At 57.3% G+C, this 27,862-nt stretch overlaps 1 protein-coding gene across 4 annotated transcripts in view; it reads left to right on the top strand.

The window, feature by feature from the left end:
- PPFIA4 (PTPRF interacting protein alpha 4) overlaps positions 1–27,862 on the top strand; it is a 59,843-nt gene that overhangs the window by 24,752 nt on the left and 7,229 nt on the right. For 2 of the 4 annotated variants that reach the window (XM_053998287.1, XM_053998288.1), the window contains exons 2-23: positions 22–970; positions 8,939–9,040; positions 9,147–9,311; positions 9,843–9,917; positions 11,490–11,585; positions 12,100–12,321; positions 12,737–12,883; positions 12,986–13,120; positions 13,791–13,874; positions 14,669–14,800; positions 16,409–16,471; positions 17,647–17,738; positions 20,468–20,609; positions 20,839–21,044; positions 21,457–21,697; positions 21,912–21,947; positions 22,533–22,666; positions 22,808–22,965; positions 23,617–23,710; positions 23,944–24,025; positions 24,801–25,001; positions 26,521–26,583. In XM_053998287.1, the coding sequence (XP_053854262.1) occupies positions 734–970; positions 8,939–9,040; positions 9,147–9,311; positions 9,843–9,917; positions 11,490–11,585; positions 12,100–12,321; positions 12,737–12,883; positions 12,986–13,120; positions 13,791–13,874; positions 14,669–14,800; positions 16,409–16,471; positions 17,647–17,738; positions 20,468–20,609; positions 20,839–21,044; positions 21,457–21,697; positions 21,912–21,947; positions 22,533–22,666; positions 22,808–22,965; positions 23,617–23,710; positions 23,944–24,025; positions 24,801–25,001; positions 26,521–26,583 (2,907 nt within the window). In that variant the 5' untranslated portion in view covers positions 22–733. The remainder of the gene's footprint in view (positions 1–21; positions 971–8,938; positions 9,041–9,146; positions 9,312–9,842; positions 9,918–11,489; positions 11,586–12,099; positions 12,322–12,736; positions 12,884–12,985; positions 13,121–13,790; positions 13,875–14,668; positions 14,801–16,408; positions 16,472–17,646; positions 17,739–20,467; positions 20,610–20,838; positions 21,045–21,456; positions 21,698–21,911; positions 21,948–22,532; positions 22,667–22,807; positions 22,966–23,616; positions 23,711–23,943; positions 24,026–24,800; positions 25,002–26,520; positions 26,584–27,862) is intronic. The other 2 variants (XM_053998290.1, XM_053998289.1) reach the window with 2 other exon arrangements.

Raw genomic sequence — 27,862 nt, 5'->3', positions numbered from 1 at the left:
TCTCTGTCCTCTCTGCTGCAGGTCACTGCTGGGTGTTTGAAGAACTGTGATGCTCAACGGAGACACGCTTCCACATCAGCAGTGACACCTCATCCAGCTTTAGGGAAAACAGCCCATCCTCACCAGAGCCCCCCTCAGCATGCCCAGGCAGCCCAAACATTCCCCAGACCCTCCCTGTGCTGCTCTTGGCTTGGGCTCTCCATTGGGACAAATCCTCAAGGATCGTTTTGTCCCGCTCTGAACAGCCCGTGGGTCACGGACGCTGCAGCCCCTTGGAAAGGCATCAGGGAGGTGACACGCAGGACCCCAGAGAGGTGACACACGGGACCCCGGAGAGGTGACACACGGGACCCCAGAGAGGACACACAGGACCCCAGAGGTGACACACGGGACCCAGGAGAGGATACACGGGACCCAGGAGAGGTGACACACGGGACCCCAGAGAGGACACACGGGACCCAGGAGAGGTGGCAGCAGGAGCCGGCAGTGACAGCAGCGGGTGGAGCACTGGTGACTGCAAGGACCCTGTTGGTGCCCAGGACATTCCTGCACCCTGCTGGAGTGATGCCAGCTGCTGCTTAGCACGAGGAGGAAGGGATGGGGAGTCCCCCTCCTTGAACACCCCACTGTCCCCTCCCGTGCTGGCTCCCTGGCCCCCGGGAGCCCGCAGTGATGTGACCTGTGCTCAGCACACCCCCAGCCCCGCCAGGACTCTCCCCCAGCCAGCCCAGCCATGATGTGCGAGGTGATGCCCACCATCAGCGAGGGGGACCCGCTGGGCCCCCCACAGGGCTCGGAGGCGGACGCTGACTTCGAGCAGCTGATGGTGAACATGCTGGACGAGAGGGACAAGCTGCTGGACACGCTGCGGGAGACACGAGAGACGCTCGCTGTCACCCAGAGCCGCCTGCAGGAGACGCTCCGGGAGCGGGACCAGCTCCAGAGGCAGCTGAACTCGGCACTCCCACAGGTGAGGACCTGGCCTGGCATGAGCAGAGCCTGCCCTGAGGCACACGAGGGGGATTGGATGTGAGGTTTAGCTCGTGGCCCTGGGATTGGTGTGGCAGTGGTGATGCTGCCGCGAGTGTTGCACTTCATGTCAACAGTAAATCCTGTCGGTTCTCTCAGGCCAAGCCACAGCCAGCTTGGACATCTCCCCTTCTCCTCTGTACCCTTGCTGGTGTCTGAGGAGGGGTAGGAGTGCAATTCCCCTGTCCACAGGGGAATGGATTTGGAGAAGAGGCAAAACCTCCCCAAGGACACCCCAGGGTGAGAGCAAGGCAGGTGCAGAGCCTCCACTTCTCATGGGGACAGTCAGTCCGTGGGGGACAGCACCTGGGGAGCAGATCGCTCATTTTGGGCAGCAGATCTGGCTGGCTGCCTCCAGTCGACTTCTTGGGATGTCAGGAAGTGCTGAGCCCACACTGGCACTTTAGATGGGGACATTAACCATTAACCATCCATCACTCTCCTTCCCCACTGTGCAGAGCAGCCCCACTGCTGTCCCTTCCCTCGCCAGGGGGGCTCCTTTCCATCAGCCCCATTGCCCAGTGGGGCAATGGGACTTCTATGTCTCAATCTTGGTCCTGAGAGGAGACACTGGAACCAGAGCTGGTGCAGGGTGGGGACTGGGACATCTCAGGGAGCAGAGGGGCAGAGGCCAGCAAGGCTGCCAGAGGTCTGTGCTCAGTGAGCAGCCCAGGGCTTGGGGCATCAGGGCTTGCCTTGGGGCTTCTGCTGGTGCTCTGCTCTTGTGCTCCTGCAGGACCCTCTCCAGGTACTCCAGAGGCCTGGTCTTGATTTCCACAAAGATATTCAGGCTAGAAGAGGGTGAGGTGGATGAGTCCAGTGTCACAGGGCTGTGCAGGATGAGTCTGAGCTGCCCACCATCCCTTTGGGGTCTTTTGGGATAGCACAGTGTCCCAGGGCACAGACTTGGGGTAACAGGGATTTTGGGGGGCTGTTGCTTGCTCCACTGTGGGTATGGTGTGGAAGGAGCCCAAGAGCCAAGGGAAACAGGAGACTTCAAATGTTGCATCTGTTCTAATTCTGCAGTGCTGAAACCTGAGATCCTCCTTGCCTGGGTGGTGGGGTTTGGAGCCCCTTGGAGAGATGGGAAATGGGTCAAAACTGGTGGCACGAGCTAGGACAGAGCTTGGGCTGTTGGCTGGCCAGCTCTCTGCATCCCTGCCTTGTCTGGACAGAGGAAAACAGCTTGGGAACAGGTGCTCCATACGCAGAGCTGAGCTGGTCCTGGCTCTGCCCAAGATGCTGAGAGCAAAACACCCAACAGTGCTTCTCAGGAGCTCCTGGGGTCCCTATGGATGAGTCTGCCTTCCTGAGAGAGTTGCTGAGACGTTCTCAGGTGTGGGGTGCATCCAGTCTCACCAACCCCTCCCTGTGCTGAGGGCTCAGTCCCTCTGCTCCCGCTCTGGAGAGAGCAAGCCGGGTCACCCTGTCGCTGTGCCCGCCCCACCACAGCATCCCGGATTAAGGGATGCGCGGATTTAGCCTCTGCTCCCGCTCCAGGGACGGGCCCTCGGAGCCCCGCGGGTGCTCGGAGCAATCTGGGTCAGCACACAGGGACGCGCTGGCAGCGCTGGGCCCGCGCCCCACTGTGTGCCCCGCTGGGGCCGCCTCGGGCCCCTCCGGCCCCGGGATGTGACTGGGGCGGATCCCATGGGGAATTCCCCGGGAAGCTCCCGCGGTCCCTGCGCGGGTGGGGGGCTCCGCACCCGGGCACGGTGACCCCCGGCGCCCCCCGTGCTCTCCCCCGGCCATGAGGGCTCGGCATGAACACGGGAAGCAAATCCAGAGGCGCTCACCTGCCCAATGGGATTAATCCCAGCATGTGCATGTACCAGGTAAGTGGGACCGGGACAGGCGGGTCTCTCCCCAGGGCACTGGGCAGCATCCCATAGGTCTGTCCCATCCTCTTCCTCCTTCTCTGTGAGCTCTTTCACCCAGGAGCTTCCTGCAGTGTCTCAGACCCCATTGGGAATGGGATGCAAGCTGGATTTCTGAGAGAACCCCTTTTCTGAGGGCAGGATTGGGCACCCAGGCTCATCAGTAGTGTCCCCTGGGTGCAGCCAGGCTGGGGGATGCTCTGTCTGGTGAGGCTGGGGTGGGTGGCAGCTAGGGACGTGGCACTCTGCACCCCCTCAGGGCACAGTGGCAGCTGGATGCTGCTGTGTCAGCATGGGATCCAAAGGGACAGGCTGGGAATGTGCATCTGGGGCAGGCAGGGGATGTGCCTGTCCAGGGCAAGCCCCTTTGCAGGGATGCTGCAGGGATGCTGCTGCCTGTAGCTCCCATTCCCCCTTGCCTGTGCTGCATGGCTGAGCCATCCCCACCCCCAATCCATGGGGGCATCCCTCAGCCCCCAAAAGGCAGAACTCCAGGGCGATTTTCTGGGGAGACTAAGCTGCCTTAATGCTTCTTACATGATTTATTTATTCATGTGAGAGTGCTGAATGTGACTTAATCGGGCTGAAAGCTCCAGCTCCAGCCCCCCTGTTCTGCAGGGAATTCATGGCCGAGGACCGAGCCCTGAGCAGGTTCTGGGTGCCCTCAGCCGTTCCCCAAGGCCCTGGCTTTGCTCCCAGCCCCTCAGCTCAGTTTCTCCTGGGGGCAGGTGCCACGAGGGGATGTGACACTCAGGGCTCCTGGTGTATCCAGATGTGTTCCCAGTTCCAGATCCTGTGTGGGATGTAGCTCCTCTCTGTCCTGCCATGGCTTGGAGGTTTGGCAGGAGTCCCTGTCCCCAGCTGTGTCAGGGGAAGAACACACTCCCAGATTTCAACAGGGCTGAGGGCTGTGGGCTGCCAATGGCCGTACAAACCTCCTGCAGTTCCTCCTTCCATGGAGCTCTGCTGCACCTTTGCTGCCTTTTGGGCTGCCTGGAGAGCTGAGATCTGGCCTTTTTGGGGTGAGCAGACCCCCTAAAACTGCCCAAACTCCCTGGAGGTCCCCCAGGAGCTGGGGCAGGTCCTGACATCAAACAATCACATTTAACTTCAAAGTATATCTTGAGTTAACTTGCAAAGACCAGCAGGTAAATGGAAACCTCAGGAGCCCCAGGTGGGAGAAAACACTCAGCAGGTAAGACCCTTAAAACATCTCCAGATTTTGGGAAGGTTGGAGGGATCTGGCAGCTGTGTGGAACCACTGGAGCTGGTTGTGCTCCGACAAGACAAGGATGCTGAGATGCTGGATTCCTGCTTGCCTGGTTGCACAATGCTCCTCCCTGAGCAATCCCAGGTGGAAATACACATCCTGATGAAGGGAGGACACTGATTCCCCATGGATGCTCTTGCAGAGCCCCAGTGTTGTATCTAGGAGGTCCGGGAGGTGCCAGTGTCCAGCGCTGGGGGTGGGTGATGGTTGAAGCCCTGGGTTTACCCAGCAGGATTTAATCTGTGTAATCCCATGCTACAACTGCTGGGGTTGTGTTTATCCCCTCGTCTCTGATTTGGGGCTTTCTCTTCATTCTGCTCCACTCCTGGGACAGAAGGAGAAGTGGGGTGATGGGGCTGCCACACGGGCAGACGATGGATGGGACTCTCCCTCTCGTGCCGAGTCAGCAGCACTGATTTCCCAGCATGGGCGTCCTTCCCACCCATCTCCTGCCGCTCGTCAGGAGCAATCTTCTCTCCAATTAGGGGCTTTAAAATGCCGTTGATCCTACAGCTGGAACCCGTTTGTCCCCAGGCTCGGGTGTGTTGGAGCAGCAGCCGTGCTCCTGCCACAAACAGGGAATTTGGTTGGCTGTGGTGTGATCCCTCTGCATCCCTGTCTGTGCTGCAGACGGCACTGAGAGAGACACAAGGGGGCCCTGGGCTGAGGACTTTGGGATTTCAGCTTTTCCGTGCTACAGGCCTTGGAGCCTTCTCCCCCTGGGCTTCCTAAGCCTCACCGTGCTTTTCCAGCCATCTCATGCTGCTGGTTCCTGGCCTCCCTCCAGCTCTTCCCTGTGCCTTCTCCCCTGATGCAGCCAAGGAGGAAAACCCCAAACCCCCAACATGCCTGGTGATGACTAAAGATCTGAGTCCCAGTCCACAGCATCCCACTTCAACACCTTGTGTGGTGCTCCAGGTCTCCCTCCCTGCACCGAAAAACAGCATCTCTACATCCTGCTCCTTCCCTCCATCCTGCTTCCTCTCACCCCAGGACTTGGGGCCAAGCCCAGTCAGTCACAAGGTGGAGGTTTGGTTTTAATCCAAACTGGCCCCTTCCTGAACTGCTGGGCTTGCAGGGCTCCCGGGTACTCCCAGGCTGTGTCTCACTGTCCACCCTTGGACTGGAGATCAGGCACCTCTCCTTCACTTTCTAATCTGTTTATAGGTGTCCCTGCTTAGTCCCGGAGCTTATCAGAGCTGGGCAGGCGCCTCTGCCTTGCCTGGGAGACTCCTGGCCATGGTCAGGGCAGAGGAAAATCATCTGGATCCTCTTTACCTCCACCTCGCAGGGATGGAGGGCCATGTGGAGGGGCCTCCACACCTGTGGAGGGGGGTGGAGGCTGCACTCCACAGTGCGACACTGCAGCCGTGAGCTGGGGACAGCTTGTCACGGTCCCCAACTAGCCTGGTGCCCACCAGTGCCCCCAGAGCGAGGTGGCAGCGTTGGCATCTGGCACAGCCAGGGCTGAGGGAGGCGGCTGCAAGCTGGAGTGATTTATTCCTATTTTTTATTCCCAAGGCATCATACTCCAGCCCTGTGTACTTGGCTGACCTCGCTGCTGGCCTGACTCGCCGCAGGGCTGTTGCTATTTTTGATGTAAATGTTCATTTTTGCAGCCTTCCCCTGAGGGGGGACAGTGACCGAGGGCTCTTTGATTTGCCACGGGGTGCTCCAGGCCTGGCACAGGATGTGGGACACAGGGCACAGGATGCAGCCAGCACTCCTGTCGGGATGGAGGGCTTGGAGAGGAGCACCCTAGGGAAGGGCTGGCAGGAGCTCTGTGCTGTGCCCACCCCTGGCTGTGACCTGCTGACCGCCTGTGCGCCGGGCTAGCCGCAGCAGGGGCTGCCTCTCTCTCCAGAGGATTTGCTTCCTTTTAATCCCCTCTTTCGGGATGAAATCCTGATTGCAGGAGCATCTGTACAGCCTGGCCAACGAGGGAATGCAGGGAGAGGAGGCTGGGTGCTGGTGATGTCTGTCCCCAGCACTGGCCATCCCTGTCTTCTTGCTGCCTCCAATGCCTTGTCCCACTCCAGTGGGAAGAACATCCATGTCCCCTTCCAGCCGCAGGGCAGAAGAGAGCCTTTGGATTCGCAGGGTCCTGCCCTGGTGCTGGAAAAGCACAGAGCTGATGAGTCCCCCACATTTACAGCTGGGGCTGCTGGAAGACATTCCCGGGGCCATCCTGGCTGCCAGGATGCTTTTCCCAAGCTCCTGGAGCCCTGCTGCCTGTCTCTTGGCGTGTTGAGGGACTGGGGGACTGACAGATCCTTAAATCTGTGGCGATGCACGGGTATTGTAAAATGTAAGTGATCCCAGTGGGAAGAAATTATGATGTCCAACTCCAGTTCAGAAGGCTGGATGATTTCTTTATTATAACTATGCTATAATACATTAATATACTATATAAAGGAAGATACTAACATTACATACCTACTTTTCTATCTACCATATCTAACTAACTCACAACTCGTGACCCTCGCTGAGAGTCCAGACAGGTGGATTGGATTGGATTGGCCATCAGGCTCAAACAATCCTCACCAGAATCCAACCAAGCAATCACCCCAGGTAAACAATTCTCCAAACACATTCCACATGGGAAAAACAAGGAGCAGAAATAGAAATAGTTTTCTCTTTCTTTCTCTCTGTGCACCTCTATGAAAAATCCTGAGAGAGAGAGAAATGTGCTGCCACACACGGGCGCCTCTCTGGCACATCTCCCTGCTGCTTTCTGCTCGCCGGCATTCCCAGCCCGGCTCTAATCCGCAGGGATGCTCGGGAGCTGCTGGCAGCGCTTGCATAACCCACGGAACGCGCACGTGTGCCTGTGGCCGGGCTGCGCCCAGCCTGAGCCTGCCGGCTCCCAGCGGGATCCCAGCGGGATCCCAGCGCCAGGCAGAGCACGGCTCCGGGAGGGGCTGGGCTGGCACAGCGGGATCCCCGTGGAGCTGGATCTGCCGAGGGTTCCCTGTGCTCTGGGGGCTGTGGGATGGTCCCAAAGCAAGTATGGGATGGGACATGGCAGGGGTTAGTGATGAGGTTTGGGCTGTTGTGACAGATTTCGGGGAGAACTGGTGGGGAGAAGGGTGATCTCAGGGCTGGAGGGATACCTGGGGAAAGGATGGGGTCAGGGGTGATCCCAGATTGCAGTGGTCCCTAAGAAGGGATGGGAAGAGGGAAAACTGAAGGGCTGGAGTGGTCACTGGGGAATGGATGGGGCAGGAAGGGGTCTGGGAAGGAACAGGGCACCTCAGGCCCTGGGGCAATGCCAGGGCAGGGATGTCAGAGCAGAGATGTGGAGCAGGGGTGTGAGGTGGCAGCTGCCTGAGGCAGGTGACAGGCAGGAAAGCAGCTGTTTATGGGGACAGTGATTCTTTCCCTTTCCCCTCACTGTGACCTGCTCAGATCCTGTCCTACTGTGGAGGTCTCAACTGCACCAGTGGCACCACCATCCCCACCAATCCCAGGCTACAAACCCCACCAGTGGGACAGGTTTGGCAGGGGAGGGAGAGGGAAAACCTGGCTGGGGCAAACAGATGTAAAAGCTCTGGATTTCTTGGAGCTTCTGCTGTCACAGGAGGTTTCACTTGGAGGTGAGCAGAGCATTTGGTTCAGCCTAAGCCTCAATGCTTTGCTTCAATTTGAAAGGGTTTTATTTGGTAAACCTGAAAATTAAAGTGAAAAAGAATTTCATGCTGTAAAGCAGCTCTCAGCCCCCTCTAGAAATTTGGTTTGTTAAAGCTCCATCAAATCCTTCTTGGCTTCTTCTGAAATCCTTTGCCTTTTAAAATTCTTTCCAACAACACTGAACATGGTGTGAATTCATGGCACGTTCCCGCATTTGCATTTCTCACCCTAAGAAATCCCAGCTGCAAAACCTCACTTAGGCCTGGCACCACTGAAGAGACACTGGGAGCAATGGGAGGTGCTCCTGGGCTCACCCAGGTGCCTGGGTTTCATTTTTTCTGGGAAAGGGAGCCCTCCTGTATCCGAGGGACTTCAAAATGAGTTTCCCTTCCCCTCCAACACAGCCACAAGTGTGATTGTGGTTTTCATCCCGTCTTGAGGGATGTGCTGGGTGTGCAGCATTCCTTTGGCATTGCTCTGGGCATGGCTCTTCCTTGCTGGCTGTCACATCCCTGGAGGAAGCGGTGGCAGCAGAAAGAGCTGGCACCTGGCCTATCTCCTGGTGTGCCCCACCCCTCCCAGCTGGGACTCGGGACCTGGGGGTGCCCCATATGCAGCTTGCTGGGGCTTCACATGCTAGACTGAGGCAGCAACCTCTTTCTTTTGGAAGGAAGTTTTGGATGATTCCGGGTCCTGAGGCCATGGCAGAGGCTGGCTGAGGGCCAAGGGATTCATCCTGACTGGCTGTGGCTTTGTGGTGAGTTTTAGCCTGATGGGATGCTCCAAGGTGGGAGCTGCATCCAGGGGACAGTGGGAATGGGAACCTGCTGGTGGTCTTGACTGGGATGCTTTAAATGCCATCGACCACTTCTGCAGCTGTAGAGCAGTTTCTTGTGTCTTTGGACATCAAACCAAGCGGGATAAATCTTGAGCTTCTGTGTTCTCCTTGTCTAGAGCATGAGGGAAGTCAGGAATAAATCCCCTCCTGGCCTGGCTGGGCCTCTCCACTGGTTTCTCCACATTCCCCACAGTGCTACCCTGGTTGGGTCGGGATGGGAGATGCTGTGCTGGAGGTCCAGCAGTGGGGCTGGAATGCTGACTCCATCCCATCCTCTGTCCCTGCTCTCTGCAGGAGTTCGCGACGCTGACGCGGGAGCTCAGCGCCTGCCGGGAGCAGCTCCTGGAGAGGGAGGAGGAGATCTCAGAGCTGAAAGCCGAGCGCAACAACACCCGGGTAAGCCTGGAGACCCTCTGGCAGGCCCTCAGTCCTGGGACTGTGGGACCCCAGGGGCTGCTGGGCCCATCCTGGCAGTGACAGCCCCTCTCTCGTCCCCCTGCAGCTCCTGCTGGAGCACCTGGAGTGCCTGGTGTCACGGCATGAGCGCTCCCTCAGGATGACCGTGGTCAAGCGGCAGGCCCAGTCGCCATCTGGGGTGTCCAGTGAGGTCGAGGTGCTCAAGGCACTCAAGTCACTCTTTGAGCATCACAAGGCACTGGATGAAAAGGTGGGAAAGCTGCTGGGACCTCTCCTGCTCAGAGCTCTTTCTCCCAGCCCTCCACTCCCTCCCTGCTACTTTTTGTTGTTAAGGTGACATGGGGGCCCTCAGCAGGAAATTCTTGGATATCCCAAACCTGCAATGAGGAGCTGCTAGGGCTGCCCAGTGTGTCCTCTGGGTTTGAGGCTGCTGGGGACAGGGAACTCTCCCAGGTCACTCTTGGGGTGGTGGCATTTGACACCCTGGGTCAGTCTTCACTGTTCCTCCTCATTCATTCACCTCAAGCATCTCCTTCCTCTGCTAGGAGACTTCTCCAGGCTATTCTTGCCCTAGATCTCCAAGAATTGGCCCAGCTTGTTGTCTCCAACACAATTTCACACCCCCCCCGCCCCCCCTGTGATGGGCTGGATGATCCTGAACCTGTGAATCCACCTAAGCCTGGCTGTCAGCCCAACAAACAGGCCTGGGAGCATGCCTAAATCCTGGGCACCCTCATCCTGGATAAATAACAGCCTTTCCCATTGTTTCACTCACCTGCAGGTGAGGGAGCGCCTGCGAGCAGCCTTGGAGCGAGTGGCCACCTTGGAGGAGCAGCTTGTGGATGCCCATCGGCAGGTAAGAGGTACCTGGGCACCTGCTGGGCTGGGAATGCTCCCCATTACCTTTGGGAGTTCATGTGGTATTTGCATTTGGTCAGGTTTGATGTAAGGCTTTTGTTCTAAAATTGCTGTTTATTTGAAGGTTTGTCTGTATATAAGGAACCTTGCAAAGATTCTGAAAACCGTTTGTCTCGCAGGTGACATTTCCCTGTTGTTTGCTGTTTGGAATTCATGTCACTGACAAAACCAGTCTGAATCTGAATCATTCCAGGGGGCTGAGGGTGACGTGGGATTTGCCCTGATTTGGCAGAGACCCAAACCACACTGCTTCAAGCACCTCATCTTGCATCCCCCTTCTTCTTCCCTGCTGGAGTCCTGGGGTTGGGACTTCGCTGTCCCCAACCTCCAGCCATTGTCATCTCAGAATCCCAGACTCATTTGGGTGGGAAGGAACCTTAAAACTCATCCAGTCCCACCCCCTGCCATGGGCAGGTACACCTTCCACTATCCCAGGGTACCCCAAGCTCTCTCCAACCTGGCTTTGAACACTTCCAGTTCAAGGATAAAGTGTTCTTGAAGAGACATGAACTCTGTTTTCCTTCCTGGAGTTTGTGCCCAGCCACTACTCCCAAAAGGAAAGAGACATTCCTACAGCCTCTGCCAGACAAATTTTGCTCCTCTTTCCAGTTCCCAGGATAAGTCTCATGATATTTCCCAGACCCCTCTCCTTTTAGGGACCATTCCCCATCCTCCCCTATCAGAGCAGGACACAGTGCCAGTGTTTATCCCCTACTCCTGCTGCACTGGGTTCAGAATCTGTCTGGCTGTAAACCAGTGAAATGATCTGGGAAGGAGCCCTGGGATCCAGGGCTCACCAGGAAAACCTCCCTCAGTGCTGAGCCTTCCCAGCACCTCTGTCTTCCTCTCTCTTAGAATCATGGAATCATTAAAGCTGGAAAAGCCTCCAATATTTGACCAAACATCCCCATGCCCACTGAGCTCTATTGTGAAGTTCCATGTCCACTTGTTTTTTGAACACTTCCAATGATGGTGACTCCATCACTGCCCTGGGTAGTTGTGCCAGGGCCTGACCACCCTTTCAGGGAAAAGTTTTTTCCTGATGTCCAACCTGACCCTCCCCTGGCACAGCTTGAGGCGATTTCTTCTTGTCCTGTCCCTTTGTTCCCTGGGAGCAGAGCCTGACTGCCCCCCACCCCGGCTGCCCCCTCCTGTCAGGGAGTTGTACAGAGCCAGAAGGGCCCCCCTGAGCCTCCTTTTCTCCAGGCTGAGCCCCCCCCCCCAGGCCCCTCAGCAACTCCTGGTTCTCCAGACCCTTCTCCAGCTCTTTCCCTTCCCTAAACACTCTCCAGCCCCTCGGTGTCCTTCCTGAACTGAGAGGCCCAGAGCTGCCCCCTGGATTCCAGGTGTGACCCCAGCAGTGCCAGCTCAGGGCTGTTCCTCACCCGCTCCTTCTGGTCCCCCCCAGCCACAAGCAGGACTCTGGCAGGAAGCTGGTGCAGCCCTGGCTGCAGCAGGACTGGCCTCGCCTGCTGCTGTGCCCCACTGCTGAGTCCCTGTTCCCATGCAGGTGGCAGCCCTGCAGCAAGGCTCCAGCCGGGAGCCTGCGGCGGGCGAGCGCGATGAGAGGGAGCCCAAGGAGCCAGCACCAAAGCTTCCATGGAAGGTGAGAGCCCAGGAAACCCCTGCTCTGACCATGCTCAGTGAGGCTGTCATTTCTCCCCCCTGGTGCTGGCTCCAGGGTTCTGAGAACAGTTTTCCCTCTCCTCTGGGTCCAGCCCCATGGGAAATGCCCTTCCTCGTGGATACAGGCCATTTCTGAGCACTGAATTGGTGCTTGAGTGCTCCAAGGAGTTCTACTTCCCAGAGATCACAGAATGGTTTGTACGGGAAGAGACCTTAAAGGCCATCTTGTTCCAACCCCCACCATGGGCAGGGACACCTTCTACCAGATGCTCTGGGAAGCCCTCAGCCGTCCCTATTCCATCATTCCTGTAAGAAGCCCCATCCCTGGCTTCTGTGGAGGCTGTTGATGGCAGTCCCAGAGCCCCCTATCTCCACTTGCATCCTCACCGAGTCCCTGCAGGGCCACATTCCCACTTAGAGTAGCTGCAGGCAGTGCCACAGCCTGGGAGCTTTGGAGCATCCTGAGATCCACCTCCCTCTCTGGTGCCTTGCAGCGTCTCTCCAATGGCTCCGTCCACCCAGACGACGAGGCCGGGCGGGTGGTGGAGCTGCAGGAGCTCCTGGAGAAGCAGAATTTTGAAGTGGTCCAGGCCAAGGAGCGAATCTCTGCCTTGGCTGCCAGCGTGGCTGAGCTGGAGGAGGATCTGGGCACTGCCAGGAAGGATCTGATCAAGTCTGAGGAGATGAGCAGCAAGTACCAGAGAGATCTCCGAGAGGTGAGTCCCTATCCCGCTGCACTGCCCAGCCTGGGGCAGAGACCTCACAGCTGCTTCCACTGGGCTGGGAAGGGGTTGGAACTCCCGTTGTGTGCAGGATGTTCTCCAAAAGAGGCCACTGCCTTTGGGAAATTGTCCCCAAGTCCACCAGCAGGATTTCCCTGAAGTTACAGACAGGCTCTCAGGTGTGCTGCACACCTGGGGCAGTGACCTGTGTCCTCTCTAGAAGGTTTTCCTGTGATTGTTTGACTCTCCCTTGATCACTGTCCCATTCTGCTGTCCCTCATCCCTGTATCAAGGGGGGTTTTCCCACCCCTTAGCCTTGGGGTGTCCCAGGCTTGAAGGAGCTGGATGGCCCTGCTATTCCCAAAATGCTGTCACAGAGCAGGATGTGACAGCCCCATCGCTTCCCCAGGCCCTGGCACAGAAGGAGGACATGGAGGAGAGGATCACCACGCTGGAGAAACGGTACCTGGCGGCCCAACGAGAGGCCACCTCCATCCACGACCTCAATGACAAACTGGAGAATGAGTTGGCCAACAAGGAGTCCCTGCACCGCCAGGTACTGAAACCGGGCCCTGAGTGTCCCCTCGCCCCGGGGACCTGGGGGGCAGAAGGGGCTGCCGGGGGGGACGTGCCAGGCAGTCATCCTGCTGTCCCTCAGTGCGAGGAGAAGGCACGGCACCTGCAGGAGCTGCTGGAGCTGGCGGAGCAGAAGCTGCAGCAGACAATGAGAAAGGCAGAGACGCTGCCCGAGGTGGAAGCAGAGCTGGCCCAGCGCATTGCTGCGCTCACCAAGGCAAGAGGCAGGGGTGGGGCTGGGGCTGGAGGGGCCGGACTGGAGCTGGAGGGGACGTCAGAGACCGGAGGGAACGGGAGGGAAGGGATTGAGACGGAGGGCAGTGCTGGGATCAGGGGAGGAGCTGGCTCTGGCCGCCCCCTGCAGCGATGGAGCCCCTGACAGCCCAAGGCATCCCATTCTCCTTCCCAGCTGTGGCCTCTCTGTCCCCTGCCGTCCCCACTGCTGCAGGGACAAGGCACTGCCTTTAAAGGACACCTCAATGTGTCCTGCACATGAGGGCTTTGCTCCCGTCCCTTGGCCCCTTTCTCCAAGGCGGGGATGGCCCTGTCGGTGTGGATGCCCTTTGGCTTGGGTGAGACCACTCTAAGATGAGGAGAAAGAGGAAGCACCACGCTGGATTTTGGAGGGTGCAGGCCTGGAGGGAGGAATGGATGCGCCCATCCCTGCCCTTCCTGGGTTCTGGAATGGTGTTTAGTCCCTCCAAGCTCCTGTCACTGTGCCAGCAGGGCTGGTTTGGGCTCACAGGGAGCCCTGGCAGGGCTGCAGGCAGTGGGAGAGAGCCCTGCATCCCAGGAAGGACTCAGATGCAGAGATGGACACCAGGATGCAGCAGGGCCCTCATGGCTTTGGGGAGCACCATCTGAGAAGGCTGCTCTGCTTTTCCCAGGCAGAAGAGAGGCACGGGAGCATCGAGGAGCACCTCCGGCAGCTGGAGACTCAGCTGGAGGAGAAGAACCAGGAGCTGGCCAGGGTAAGTCCTGATCCTTGCCTTGGTGCCTGGGTACCTGGGCACACCTGGATTGCAGTTTTGGAGCAGGCTGGGAGAACAGCCTGGTTAATCCTTTCCCATCCAGGATCACTTAAACTTGAGCCACACAGGAGCTCATGGCAGCCTGCTGTGATTTCCCCTCTCCCAGGCATCCAAGGCTTGCTGTTAATATTCCACACCCACTCCTCTCAGCATCACACCTGGGGCAAGCTGGGACCTGAAAGGGTGGAAGGGGAGGTTTCAGCAGCTCTTCCCCCGAGCCTGAATCAGCAACATGAAAAGAGCAGGGAAGCTGAACTGCTGTACCCTGGGCTGCACAGTCTGTTCTTCAGCTTCTGTGCTTCTCAGCCGGGGCTGGCTGTCCATGCAGGAGGCTGTGATGCCCATTTCTCAGGTCACCCAGGTGACATTACAGATGTGGCCCCATCTGTGATGGGGAAGCCCCCAGATGTTTTGCCTTAAGACAGATATTTGAAAATCCAGAGGTTCAGTATCCAGTGGGGTCTGGAAGGTGCCCCCAGTGTGGGTATTCCTGGCACATACACAGGAGAAGCTTTCTTGAAGGGCAGGCAGGCATGGCCTCCTTAAATCCTTTTGTCTCCTGTTCACCCCTGGCTGGGAGGTGGCAGAGAGCAGCAGAGCCACCACAGAGGGTCCAATCAGTGCTGTGAGAGGTGGGCCTGGGGTGCCAGGTCTGACACTGCAGCAGGCACAGGATGGCAGGAGGGCACTGAGCCCCTCTGGATGTGACACGGATGTCACTGTGTCTGTTCCAGGCCCGCCAGCGGGAGAAGATGAACGAGGAGCACAACAAGCGGCTCTCAGACACCGTGGATCGGCTGCTGAGCGAGTCCAACGAGCGGCTGCAGCTGCACCTTAAGGAGAGGATGGCAGCCTTGGAGGAGAAGGTACTGCCTGGGGCAGGGGTTCTCTGGGTTGAGGGGTCTGCAGCCCCTCTGTGCCTCATCCAGCCATGGCCTAGGGCTGGAAGTGCCTGTGCAGGGCTGGAGAAATGGTAACATGCAAGACATGGCTGTGCTGGGGCTGGTGGAGCACGGGGAACTGCTCTGGTCACCTCACCCAGGGAGACCCTCCCTCCCCACCACCTCCCCCCTCCCACAGCAGCAGGATTTGTCCTGCTCCATTCCCTCACCACCCTGTGTCTCTGCTGGTGATGCCACCTGTGCCCAGCTGTCAGAGCAAATCCCAACTGCATTTTTGCAGGAAAAAACGCAGTGTTCATCCGATCCCAGTGCCCATCCCCTCCACGTGCTGCCTTAAAACTTTCCTGCCCCCAGGTGCAGACTGATTTCCCTTCTCCAAGCCAGGGCAGTGTCCATGAACATCTCCCACCTGACTCCAGGGGAACTGGGTTTCCTTGGAGGAACTGGCTGGAGCTGTGGCTGCCTCAGTGTGAATGGAATTAACTGGGAGCAGCTGGCTCCAAGCAAGGATCCACCCAGAGTGCCACTGGGAGGTCAGGCCTAGGTGATTCAGCGCTCTCGGGGTTCCTGCCCTCAGCAATTCAGAGCACACAGGTGCATCACCCACCTGATGCCTCCAGGGCTGGCTCTGCCCCCACCCCCGTTGCTCTGCTCCTCCTGTCCTCGACCAAATGTGGTTATGCCAGCATGTCCAGTTGTTCAGCAGATTTGTCTGGATAAAGAGCAGGACTCAACCTGCGGGGATGAGTCCAAATCCCACCCCAGCCAGCAACAGGGACCGGAGTGTGACACATTTTGAAGGGCATTGCCTGCTCCCCAGTCTGGTGCCAGCACTTGCCCACCCTGAGAGTTTATCCACGTCTTTCATGCACAAAAAAGATCCTGTTTGGCTGCCAGCACTTAGCAAAAACGAGCACTGGTTCAGGCAGTTACAAACTCACCAGGGGGTTTAGACAGATAGTAGGAAAAAAAAAAATTGAAGGAAGTAATTATAGCATTGGAATAGACTGCCCAGGACAGTGGTGGAGTCACCATCCCTGGAAGAGTTCCAAAAACATGGATGTGACACTTGGGGTCATGGTTAACTATGAACACAGCAGTGCTGGGGGGAATGGTTGGGCTCAATCTTAGAGGGCTTTCCAATTTTAACAATTCCATGATTCTGTGATTCTATAAACACATCTCCTTTCCCCCCTGCCTACTCCCTAGCTTAGGTGTAAGGGACATTTTCCCTTTGATCTAGCTGCTTGAGGAGTTGTTCTTCTCTCAAACATATTTCCTAATCTTCAAGCCCTGTCCACCAAATCCCTCATCGCCCTCCATGGCCATGTCCAGCCCCAGAGCGGGGCAGGAGTTGAGCTGTGGCCACGCTGCCTGAGAGGCAGGAGCTTTGCAGAGGAGACCTGTGCACAGGGAGGTGAGGAATAGCCCAGGGAGCCTTTTCCAGGTGTTCACTACACAGGGATTCCACACTGGCCATTCCTGGGAGGCCACACGGCCGTTTCCTAAATGGTCTCTCTTTTTCTTTCCTGTTTTTGTTCCCTTTTATTTTAATTTTGGTTTTTCTTAAAGAATACATTGTTACAAGAGCTGGAAAATACCCAAAAGCAGATAGAGGAACACCAGCATGACAAGGTAAATGCGGCTGCAGGGACCTGACCCAGTGATGGCATTGCCTCACTCCCAACCCCCGGCTAGGGGCACTTGCTTCTCCAAAAATGCTCCAGTTTGGGGGGAGCTGGGATCCCAGAGCACCCTGCAGCAGGAGGCCACACACTCACCCAGGCAGCAGCTGGATGGAAGCTGCCACCCCCCTCCCCAGAGAGCCCCGGGTCAGTTCCCTACCATCCATGTTCCTGTCACACTCCTCCATCCCTGACCCACTGGGTGCAGTGGTAAGACCAGGCTGGCTTCACCCGTGCCTAGGGGAGGGCTCAGGCAGCCACATCCCCTCAGCCCTGAGGCTTTCTCAGACTGGGGGGGATGTGCTCTGTGCCTAGCTTGCAGAGGCCCCGTAGGTCTTCACACCCTGCGCTCAGATAAAGCATCTCAGTAGCATCTGCATGAGCCCCTAGTGGCCTTGCTAGAAAGCTGGAGGGACGTGGCTTTTTGGAGCAATGGGAGCTTGTGGGATGTGCTGCATGTCTCATGCATGGTTTGGGGGATCAGGGGAGCTACTTTTCCCCTTGCCTGCAGGGAGGATGTGTGCTTATTTATTGTGCTTCCCAGCCATTGCTGCTCAGGTCTGGGCAGGGAAAATCTCGAGGACTCACATGACACTGCTGGCACTTTTCCCACCCTGGTTCAGCCTGTTTGTCCCCCATACTGGATCCTGCTGTGCCTGGGAGATCCCTTCTCCCCTCCCTCCCTGTCCATCTGCAGTCTCCCCCTGGCATCTCCCAGCACTGGGTGCAGGCACAGCTTCCCCGTGGGGATGGGGCTGGGAGCAGGAGGGACAGGGCCAGCAGCAGGTTTGGCTGGAGGGTCCCTCACTGCCAGTCCCTTGCCAAGGGAACACACACATGCAGTCTGGAGAACAGCCAGAGCATCCAAGTGGGACCTGTTTTCCTTCATCTCCCAAAGCAGCACACCTGTCTGTCCAGTGTCTGTCTGTCCTGATCCTCCCTCCCCAGCACCCTCATTCCCTGTGCCTGCATGAGCTTTACTGATGTGTCCAAGATGCTTTAAACCTGGGGTAGGGATCTGTAAAGGGAATGTAAACCTGGTAGTAGCCAAGGATGTGGATTGCCCCACACCTGGCAGCTCTCCAGAGCAAACCCAACCCTTGCCTGTCTCATCCCCCCACACAGCGGCGTTTGTCCGACGAGATCGACAAGCTGAGGCTGGAGGTGGATCAGCTCAAGACCAGGAGTGGAACGTTTGTGGAGAGTGTGCACACCAGGTAAGTGCCAGGGCAAACCCCTGCAGCCCTGGCTTTGGGGCAGTTTGCTCTGGAGGCCCCAAAGTGGTGCTGGCATTGGGTGTTTCTGGTGCCCCCAAGCTTCAGTGCTGGGCTGCAGGGTCCTCACAGCAGGGTCAGCTCCAGCTGTGGTGTCCCACCATGGATCTGTCCTGGGGTGGGACATGGACTCTTGAGAACAGCCCAGCCCAACTGAAAATGGCCCCAAATTTGCTCTTGTTTTTCTGCACAAGTGGCTTAGGACTTATTTTGCTCTGAAAGCTGGATATTCACCAAAGGACTTTTCCCCTGTGGAGTACAGGGGACAGGCTGGGGCAAAAGGAGGAATTGCTTTGGAGCTGTTGCAGGCAAAGGAGAATGAAGCCCCTCTTTCTCCAATGCAATGGTCCTCTCACACCCTTTCATTTAAAGTCAGCTGGGACATGGGGATGTCCCAGCCCAGGGCACCAGGAGCAGAGGTGAGTCCATCGGGTCTCAGCCTCCAGCACTGACCAGGATAGTCAGAGCTGCTCCAGGAAAACGGAGGTGGAAAAGGAGGGTGACAGCACAACAACCCCACCTGGGACACCACACTCTGCCCTGAGCACTTCCAGCGTGGGTTCAAGGCATCAAGGGGTCAGTGGGAGCAACCAGTGAAGAAAATTCCCCTCTTAGCAAGGCTGGAAAAGATGGGGAGGAGCTGGTATAACCAGCCTTGGACCTGTCAGCAGAAAGGAGAAGAAGGCCTGGAGACCCTGTGTCTGTCATGGATAGAAAAAATGGGGAGGGTGAGGAGGAACCTGTGAGGATGAAGGAGAGCTGAGTGCTGGAGCAGAGTCTGGAGCATGTGTGGCACCTCTTGGCATGGGTCTGTAAGAGCAGGATGGACAATTCAGTGATTTTTTATATTTCTCAGGTGAAAAATCAGCAGAAATCTTGAGTTGCAGAATGATCCCCCAGCTGAAATGTCAGCTTTTGTCTAAAGTGTTTTTATCTGGTTTTAGCTGGGCAGCAGCTTGTCAGCAGCTCTGAAATCCCTGGAACTTGGGTTGTGCCTTTGTCTGACACACCAGGCCGGCCCAGCCATGCTGCTCATGGTGCTGATTTTGTCTCCAGGCCTGTATCTGCCTGACCTCCAGGCCTGACCTGATTCTGTATCCAGGCCTTCAAACCAGGCCCACCATGGTGGAAAACCATGATCTGCCTGGGGCTGCTGCTTTTGTCATCTTAAATTCACCTTAAACTAAACAAACCTCAAGTCTCCGGTGGCACTGTATGTGGGGAGTAATCATGCTGTGCCCAGGACTGTGCCTTGCTCAGCTCCAGGTCTTCAGGGCCAAGAGGAACAACCAGGCAAAGTGGAGACATGGAATGAGCACAAGTGGCTCAAAGTGTCCTCCTGTCAAGCTGCTGCCTTGCTCTGCCTGGAATGGGACTGGTCCCAAGCACCAGCCCTGGCAAGGAGGAGGAGGGTGAAGAAGTCCCAGCTGGTTCCTGCTGGGAGGTCCCAACAATACTCATGTCCTCACACCTGGAAGATGTTTCAGGTGGAATTTTATTCATTGAAATCACAGAATCATTAAGGTTGAAAAAGTCCTCCAAGGTCATCAAGTCCAACCTTCACCCAAATACCAGCATTTCCACTAAATCACATCACAAAGTGCCTCATCTACCATTTTTGAACACTTCCAGGGGTGGGAACTCCACCACTGCCCTGGGCAGCCTGGTGCCAGGGCCTGACCACTCTTTCCAGTAAAATTTTTCCCAATATCCAACCTGAACCTTCTCTTGAGGCAATTTCCCCTCATCCTGTCACTCACTGCCTGGGAAAAGAGACCAACCCTCATCAGGGTATTTTCTCATAAAAATGTTGGAATAAATATAAAAAGGACAAGAGCTCCCTGGCTGGCTCCTGCTGGGAACAGGTGGATGGGGAAGACACAAGCTGTGTTGGGCCATTCCAGCTGCTCTGGAGAGGGAGGGGCAGGAGGGGCCTGTTCAGCCCTGGCTGCACAGCAGCCCCCCAGTGCACGGGCTTTTGGGCAGAACTGGCTGGATGTCCCGATGGGTGCACAGAGAAGGGGGAGAGAGCAGCAGGGGATGGCCCAGGGCTGAGCTTCTGACAGTCTGGGAAAATTGGGAGTTTCCTGAGGTCAGAGATCATCAGAGGCTGCAGATTCCTCAGAAGGGGCAGCTCCAATCTCTGATCTCTGTGAGCAGGGACAGGACCCAGGGAGCAACTGGGGCTGTGCCAGGGGAGGGTCAGGCTGGATATCAGGAAAGGCTCTTCCCCAGAGGGTGTTGGCACTGCCCAGGCTCCCCAGGGAATGGGCACGGCCCCGAGGCTGCCAGAGCTCCAGGAGTGTTTGGACAGGGGTGCACAGGGTGGGATTGTTGGGGTGTCTGTGCGGGGCCAGGAGCTGGACTTGATGGTTGTGGGTCCCTTCCAGCTCAGGAGATTCTGTGATTCAATGATTCTGTGAGTGATTCTGTGAGTGCATTTCCAGGTCCCCTGTGGGGGAATGGGGCACCTTTTTCCAGAGCCTGGTTTTGCATCCTTTCATACCGAACAGGCAAACATCGCTGGGATGGGCATCCTGCAGTGGTCTCCTCCTCTTCCTCCTGCTCCTCTGCCTCCTCTGTCCCAAGAAGCCTGGGCTGCAAGGGGAGCATCCTGAGGGTGAGGGTGTCCTGCAGAGAGCAATGTCCCCCACAGGGCTCTTTCTTCCCAGGTCCCACATGGGCAGTGCCACTGACCTGCGCTTCCCACTGGGAGCTGTGGTCCACGCCCCGGCCGAGCCCTTCGGAGCAGCTCCGGGGCTGCCCCGGGCACAGAAGGGACGATTCAGTGCCCGGAGAGAGGAGCCAGCCAAGGTAAACCCTGTGCACCCCAGCGCTAGGGTCTGCTCCTGCCCTGCATCCTGGGGTTAGGCTCAGATCTGGAGACATGGGGCAGTTTCCTTCCCCTGGTGCATGGATGGGGGAACATCGAAAGGGTTTATCGATGGGGTCCCATTGAGATAGAATTCCTGCATGGAGATCACGAGTCTGGCTTTTGGAGACATGGGAATGCTGTGTAGGACTGTGGCCCTTGTTCCCCTAGGACTGGGAGCAGGCCCAGGCAGGTGGGGTCCTGGCCACGGGGCCTCACGCCTTCGACAGCGACCCCGACATCTCCGATGTGGACGAGGATGACCGCGAGACACTGTTCAGCTCCATGGATGTGCTCTCTCCTGGTGGGCACTCAGATGCCCAGACATTGGCCATGATGCTTCAGGAGCAGCTGGATGCCATCAACGAAGAGATCAGGTATGACTATGGCCAAAACCCACCACTGCCTTGTGCAGAAATGGCTCCAGGGGGACAACAAATAGCTAGGAGGCTCTGCTGGCCTAAAATTGGGGCATTGGTGTGGCCCCAGGACATCCAGCCACAGGGCTTGGTCCTTCCTGCCATGTCTCCCTGTCCCCCGGCTGCACCAGTGCTGGCTCAGAGGGTCATTATTTCAAACGATCATTATTTCATAAAAAGTCCTCCATGGACATTAAAAGGAATCAGGGTGTGTCTCAGCTCTGGTTTTCATGGATCCTGATGGATCTTGCTGCCATTCCTGGAGACTGGGGGTTGAGGCAGAGGACCAAGATGCATTTCCCCAGGAGAGAGGTCCTGTGTCCCTGGGAAGGTGGGGAGCCAGGAGCCCTGAGCCCTGCTGGTCCCCCAGGATGATCCAGGAGGAGAAGGAGTCCACGGAGCTCCGTGCAGAGGAGCTGGAGACGCGGGTCACGAGCGGCAGCATGGAGGGCCTGAACCTCACCCAGCTGTGCAAGAGGGCCTCCATCCCCACCTCGCTGACGGCCCTGTCCCTGGCCAGCTCGTCCCCGCCACTCAGCGGCCGCTCCACACCCAAGCTCAGCTCCCGCAGCGCTGCGCAGGACCTGGACCGCATGGGGATCATGACGTTGGTGAGGAGCCGGGAGGGGCCAGGGCTGCCGGGGCTCCGGCTGTGAGGTGGGAGCGATGCCCGGTGTCCACACGGGCCTGTGGGGGGTGTGGGACAACGGGGTGCCCGTGTTTGCTGTCTCCAGGCTGGCAGCCTGGCCCCGGGACTGCTCTGGGGGGGTGCTCCATTAACTGCCCCCCTTTCTGTGTCTCTCTCGCTTTCCCCCTTGCAATCAGCCCAGCGACTTGAGGAAGCACCGGAGGAAACTGCTAGTGAGTGGCTCCCATCCCGTTGGTTTTTGTCCAAGCCCTTTTTCCAGCCTGCTCCTGGCTTTGTCCACACCAGGTCAGGGTGCAGCAGGCGCGGGATGGAGCTGGGGACCCCAGGGATTCAGCAGGAGGATCATGGGGATCCCAAAAGGTGCTTGGACATGTTCCCGCTGGCAGCCTGGGGGGTCTGGCAGGACATGGGGAGGTTCAGAAAGCCACTGGGTCCTCAAACGTTGTGTCCCCTCTGGCAACAGGGTGTCCTTGGGACATTCCCATCTGTGCTCCTCAGAGCCCTCTGATGAGGGCCAGCAGCTTCTGTCCCCACACCCTGACCTGGACCATGGGGCTGCATCCTCTCACCCCCCATTCCCAGGATCTCAGCCATACTGCCACATCCTCCCCATCTGCTTGGGCATCTGGAACCATTGCCAGAGCTCTCATTCAGGCCATTCCTGGAGCGTGGCAAAGCCCCAGGGCTCTGGTGGCTCTTTTGGCCATGCCTCCATGGAGCAAGAGAGAGGCAGGCAGCAGGGCAAGGATGGAGCTGGGGTCTGGCCTCCCACCCTCACGGCCTCTCTGTTTGTTCAGTCGCCCGCAGCTCGGGACGAGAGCCGGGAGGACAAAACCACCATCAAGTGTGAGACATCCCCGCCGTCTTCACCCAGGACACTGCGGCTGGAGAAGCTGGGCCACCCTGCTCTGAGTCAGGAGGATGGCAAGAGGTGTGTGGAGACCCTTGGCATCCCTGTTGGTTTGAGGATATACCTGGGGCACACGTGGGATCGGTGGCCTGGGGCTTGCCATGTGCCCTGCTCAAGAATAACCTAAAGGCTTTGCTCTTCCTCTCCCTCTTCCATCCCCAGCTCACTGGAGGACCAGGCTAGCAATCCCAGCAGCAGCCAGGACTCCTTGCACAAGGGCTCCAAGAGGAAGGGGATCAAATCCTCCATTGGGCGCCTGTTTGGGAAGAAAGAGAAGGGCCGTTTTAACCAGCTGAGCAGAGAAGGGGCCACGGGACAGGGTCCGTGAGCAGCCCTGTCCCTGTCTGTGCCAGGCCCTCCAGGCCCTCTGGCTGTGCCTGCCATTGGGGTGCTGTTGGGGTGACAGGGAGGGGCAGGGACACCCCTGCTGGTTTGGGGTTGCTGGGGCCATGGCAGCTTCAGGGAAGTTGGAGCTTGGAGTTTTCTCCCCTTGGTCTTTCTGGCCTAAGCATGGTGTCACATTGATGCTCTGTCAGAGCTGGGGTGTGGACAGTGACCTTCCTGTCACTCTGTCTTCATCTTCAGTGTCCCCAAATCTACTGCCCTCCCCATGGATTTTGCAGAGCCCTTTGGGAGGAGCTGCTTTTTCACTCCTAAATCCTTTACTACTTCCATGTTGAGCATTGTTGGACTCAATGATCTTTCTGGATCCCTTCCAGAAGGGACTGTTCTGTGATTTTGGGATTCTGGGATTTGAAAATAGGAGGGATGGCAGGAGGGGGGTCTGCTTGGGCTTCCCAGGGATGCAGGGGGGCCATGGGGGTGAGTTGCAAAGGGACACTGTCACCTCCTGTGCTGTCACTGCGTGTCCCCCTGACATGGAGATGGTGACAATGCCCACACTGGCCCTGTGGGAGGTCACACTGACCTGGGGACATGCCACTGACCTGAGGGACTTGCTTGCCCAACAGTGCTACTGACTGATGTGGAGGCGGGCATCCAGGACCCCCTGGGACTGGGCAAGCTGGGGGCTCAGGCCGAGAAGGATCGGCGCCTACGAAAGAAGTGAGTGAACCTCCTTCCCTACCCCAGCAAGAAACTGATTTGCTGGGAAGCCATGGCACAGGACTAGGAATAGCTGGGAAATCATCTCATCTTCACCCTCCCTTGGGCTTTGTTACTTCCTTCACGGCTTTGTATGCAGCTGCTTCCTGCTGCTCAGGGTGTGTTCCCTTCAAAGAACTCTCCCTTCCACACAAATCCTCCATAAATCTCTCTTCTGCTTCTGTTCCTGCCAGGCATGAACTCCTGGAAGAGGCTCGGAGGAAAGGATTGCCCTTTGCCCACTGGGATGGCCCCACTGTTGTGTCCTGGCTGGAGGTGCGTGCCCATGGATTGTCCCTGTGCTGTCCCCACGGGTCTGTGTGTGCCACCATGTCCCACCATGCTTGGTCCATGCGCATGGCTGGGGCCTGCAAATCCTGGGAGAGCAGAGGAGATCCCTGCATCCCTTACAAGGCCTGTGGAATTGTGGTTTGAGTAGAGCTTTGGGTTTGAGCATAAGTCTGATAAGGAGTGGCTGAGGGAGCTGGGAGGGCTCAGCCTGGAGAAAAGGAGGCTCAGGGGGACCTCGTGGCTCTGCACAACTCCTGACAGGAGGGGAGAGCCGGGGGCGTCGGGCTCTGCTCCCAGGGAACAGGGACAGGAGAAGAGAGAACGGCCTCAGCCTGGGCCAGGGGAGGTTCAGATTGGATACTGGGAAAAAGTTCTTCAGGGAAAGGATGGTTGGGCCATGGCACAACTGCCCAGGGCAGTGGTGGGGTCACCATCCCTGGAAGTGTTTGAAAGATGTGTGGATGTGGCACTTGGGACATGGGTAAGTGGTGAATGTAGCAGTGCTGGGGGAATGGTTGGAGCTGATCTTAGAGGGCTTTCCTAACCTATGAAAATCTCCATGGGTGCTCCCTCCCTGTGCTGTGCCCATCAGGCACAGGGATGCTGGGCCACCCACAGGCCACCTCTGCAAGGTACAACCAAACCAAGAGTCCCACATGGACATTCGGCTTCGATATTGGGCTCTAGAGAGGGTGGCCTTGCCCCTGGCATTGGAGCCAGGCTGGCAGTGCCAGGCAGTCACTGCTGTCCCTGTCCCCAGCTCTGGGTGGGGATGCCAGCCTGGTACGTGGCCGCGTGCCGGGCCAACGTCAAGAGCGGGGCCATCATGTCGGCCCTGTCGGACACCGAGATCCAGCGGGAGATCGGCATCAGCAACGCCCTGCACCGCCTCAAGCTGCGCCTGGCCATCCAGGAGATGGTGTCCCTCACCAGCCCCTCAGCACCGCCCACGTCCCGCACGGTGAGTCTCCCTGTGCACCCCCAGACCTTCCATGGGCCAGACAGCGTGCTCCTTGCCCTCCTTGCCCTCAGGGCCACTCTGGCAAACATGGCCATGGAGGGGGTGATGTCCCCTCGTGGACTGGTCAAACCACTGGACACTCATCTCCCAGCACAAAAGGGGGATTCCCAGCTGGAAGCATGAAGCTCTTTCCAGTTTTAAGACTCCTGCCACTCACATGGGGTTGTCAGCAGGAGGCCAATCCTGCAAAGAGTAGAATTCAGGGCCTGGCTGCCCTGGAGAGGATAAAACTCCATCCAAAGACCAGAAATCCAAATGTTCCTGATGTACAGGGCCAGCTTGGTTGCACACAGCCTCTTTCCCACTCATTTCAACACAAACTTTTTCCATCTGAAATTCCTGGGGCAACTCAGAGTAACTGCAGATCCCTACCCTTGGTAGGATGGAGGGATTGTGTCTTTTGCTGGTCCCCAAAGGCCTTGAGGGGTTAATGGTGGCCAAGTAATGCCAAGACACATCTGTAGACTTGCAGCTGGCAGAAGGAAGGCTGCTATGTCCCCCTCAGATGACTGTGTTTGGGGTCACAGCTGATGGGGACAGGCCTGCAGGTTCCTTGAGCACCACACTAAAGTGGAAAGGGAGATGAATGAAGGTCCTTGGTCTGCTCTCTGTGTCTGCATGGACAGTCCAGGGTCCCCTTGGGCAGTGGGGTGTCACCAGATTGAGCTGCAAGGATGTGGGGTGTCCCCAGGCAGCTCCAAGCACGCAGTGGTCTGATCCTCCACCTGAGCCAAGCTTGGTTCCAGCATAGTCGGTGCTGACAGAGGCTGGACATGAGCCCAAGTGTGCTCAGGTGGGCAGAACGGCCAAGGGCACCTGGGCTGTCCCAGCACTGTGGTGGCAGCAGGCCCAGGGCAGTCTCCATCCCCTGTGCTGGCACTGCTGGGGTCACACCTGGAAACCTGGGGGAGTTCTGGGCACTTCATGACAACAGAGACCTGGAGGTGCTGGAACCTGTCCAAGGAAGGGAATGGAGCTGGGGAAGTGTCTGCAGCACCAGGAGTGGGTGAGGGAGCTGAGGGGCTCAGCCTGGAGAAAAGGAGGCTCAGGGGGGACCTTGTGGCTCTGCACAACTCCTGACAGGAGGGGACAGCTGAGGGAGGGGGTCGAGCTCTGCTCCCAGGGAAGAAGGGACAAGAGGAAACGGCCTCAACTGTGCCAGGGGAGGTTCAGGTTGGATACTGGGGAAAAATTCTTCAGTGAAAGGATGGTCAGGCCATGGCACAACTGCCCAGGGCAATGGTGGGGTCACCTTCCTTGGAAGTGTTCAAAAATGAGTGGATGTTGCACTTGAGAACGTGGTTTAGTGCTGAACACGGTGGTGGTGCTGGCTTGGGGGTTGGACTTGATGATATTTCAGCCTTAATAATTCTGTGATTCCATGACACCATGGTGGTTGTGAACTGAGGCCATGTTTCTGTGGTGGTCTGCTCTGACCCCTCTGCTCTTTTCCCTGCAGTCCTCTGGAAATGTCTGGGTCACCCATGAGGAGATGGAGAACATGGCAACTTCCACCAAGACGGTGAGGCTGGGCAGCCCCCAGGGTGTTGGGGGAAGCCCCCAGGGTGTCAGGGTCCGAGCAGCTCCAGGTGTGTTAACCCAGAGGGAAGGGGATCCCTCACACATCAGCTCTTGTACAGCACCCTGCAGCTCTTTAGAAACCCTCTTTCAACCTTTAATGTCTCAGCAATTCTAAAACCCCATCAGATTTTTTCCCCTTGTGTATATCACTGGGTTTCCAGAGCAGGCTGGCTGTTTGGGAATTAAAGACAAAACCCAGGAGTGATCTCAAGACACATGAGATCCCCGAGTCATTCTGCACCCAAGTCATGGTCTAATCCCCCACTGACCTCAGCACACCCAAATATTGTCCCCACCATGTGTCCCTGCCACTGGCTGACAGCTTGGGGTCCCTTGCAGGGATGTGTCCATGCTCCCAAAAGCTCTGGCTCCTTTGGAGAGATGGAGCCACACTCCCCTGTCTGTAACCTGATCACTGATTTGTGTGGGAATTGTGTCCAAGGCCAGGTTGGCACACCCTGGGATAGTGGAAGGTGTCCCTGCCCATGTCAGGGGTGGAATAGGATGAACTCTATGGTCATTTCCAATCCAAACAAGTTTGGGGTTCTCTGAAATAGGCATTTTATTGAAGCTTTTGTTGAGGAGCAGGGATGTGCCACTGTCCCTTAGCAGGTTCTGTGAGACTGAGGAAAACCAGCATAAGTTGGCAAAGGAGAAAATAGCCACAAAATCGGCAAAATTGGCTTGGGCAGCCCCCTGTGGGTCGTGACAGATGTACTGAAGCTTAATTCTCTTTCATCCATCTGACATGGGGGGACCTAAGAACTCTCTATGTTTCCCAGGGAAGATGAATGAGCCCCAGGGTCGGTGCCATCTCCAGCCCAAGCCTCATCATGTTTTCTTCTCCTCCTTCTCCTTCTCCTTCTCCTCCTTCTCCTTCTCCTCCTTCTCCTTCTCCTTCTCCTTCTCCTTCTCCTTCTCCTTCTCCTTCTCCTTCTCCTTCTCCTTCTCCTTCTCCTTCTCCTTCTCCTTCTCCTTCTCCTTCTCCTTCTCCTTCTCCTTCTCCTTCTCCTTTTCTCCTTCTCCTTCTCCTTCTCCTTCTCCTCCTCCTCCTCCTCCTCCTCCTTCCTCCTTCCTCCTTCCTCCTTCCTCCTTCCTCCTTCTCCATCCTGTATTTTTGGTTAGAGATGGGGTGGGAACCAGGCCCAGCAGGGTCGGGATGTCCCCAGCACCCTGGGGACAGGCTGAGGTCCCCAAGCCATAAGAGTGAGCCCTGTCTC

This window comes from Vidua macroura, chromosome 24 (genome assembly GCF_024509145.1).
Source record: "Vidua macroura isolate BioBank_ID:100142 chromosome 24, ASM2450914v1, whole genome shotgun sequence".
NCBI classification, from domain to species: Eukaryota; Metazoa; Chordata; class Aves; order Passeriformes; family Viduidae; genus Vidua; species Vidua macroura.
Note: the sequence above shows the minus strand (reverse complement) of the source record. Positions and strands in the feature narration are given on the sequence as shown.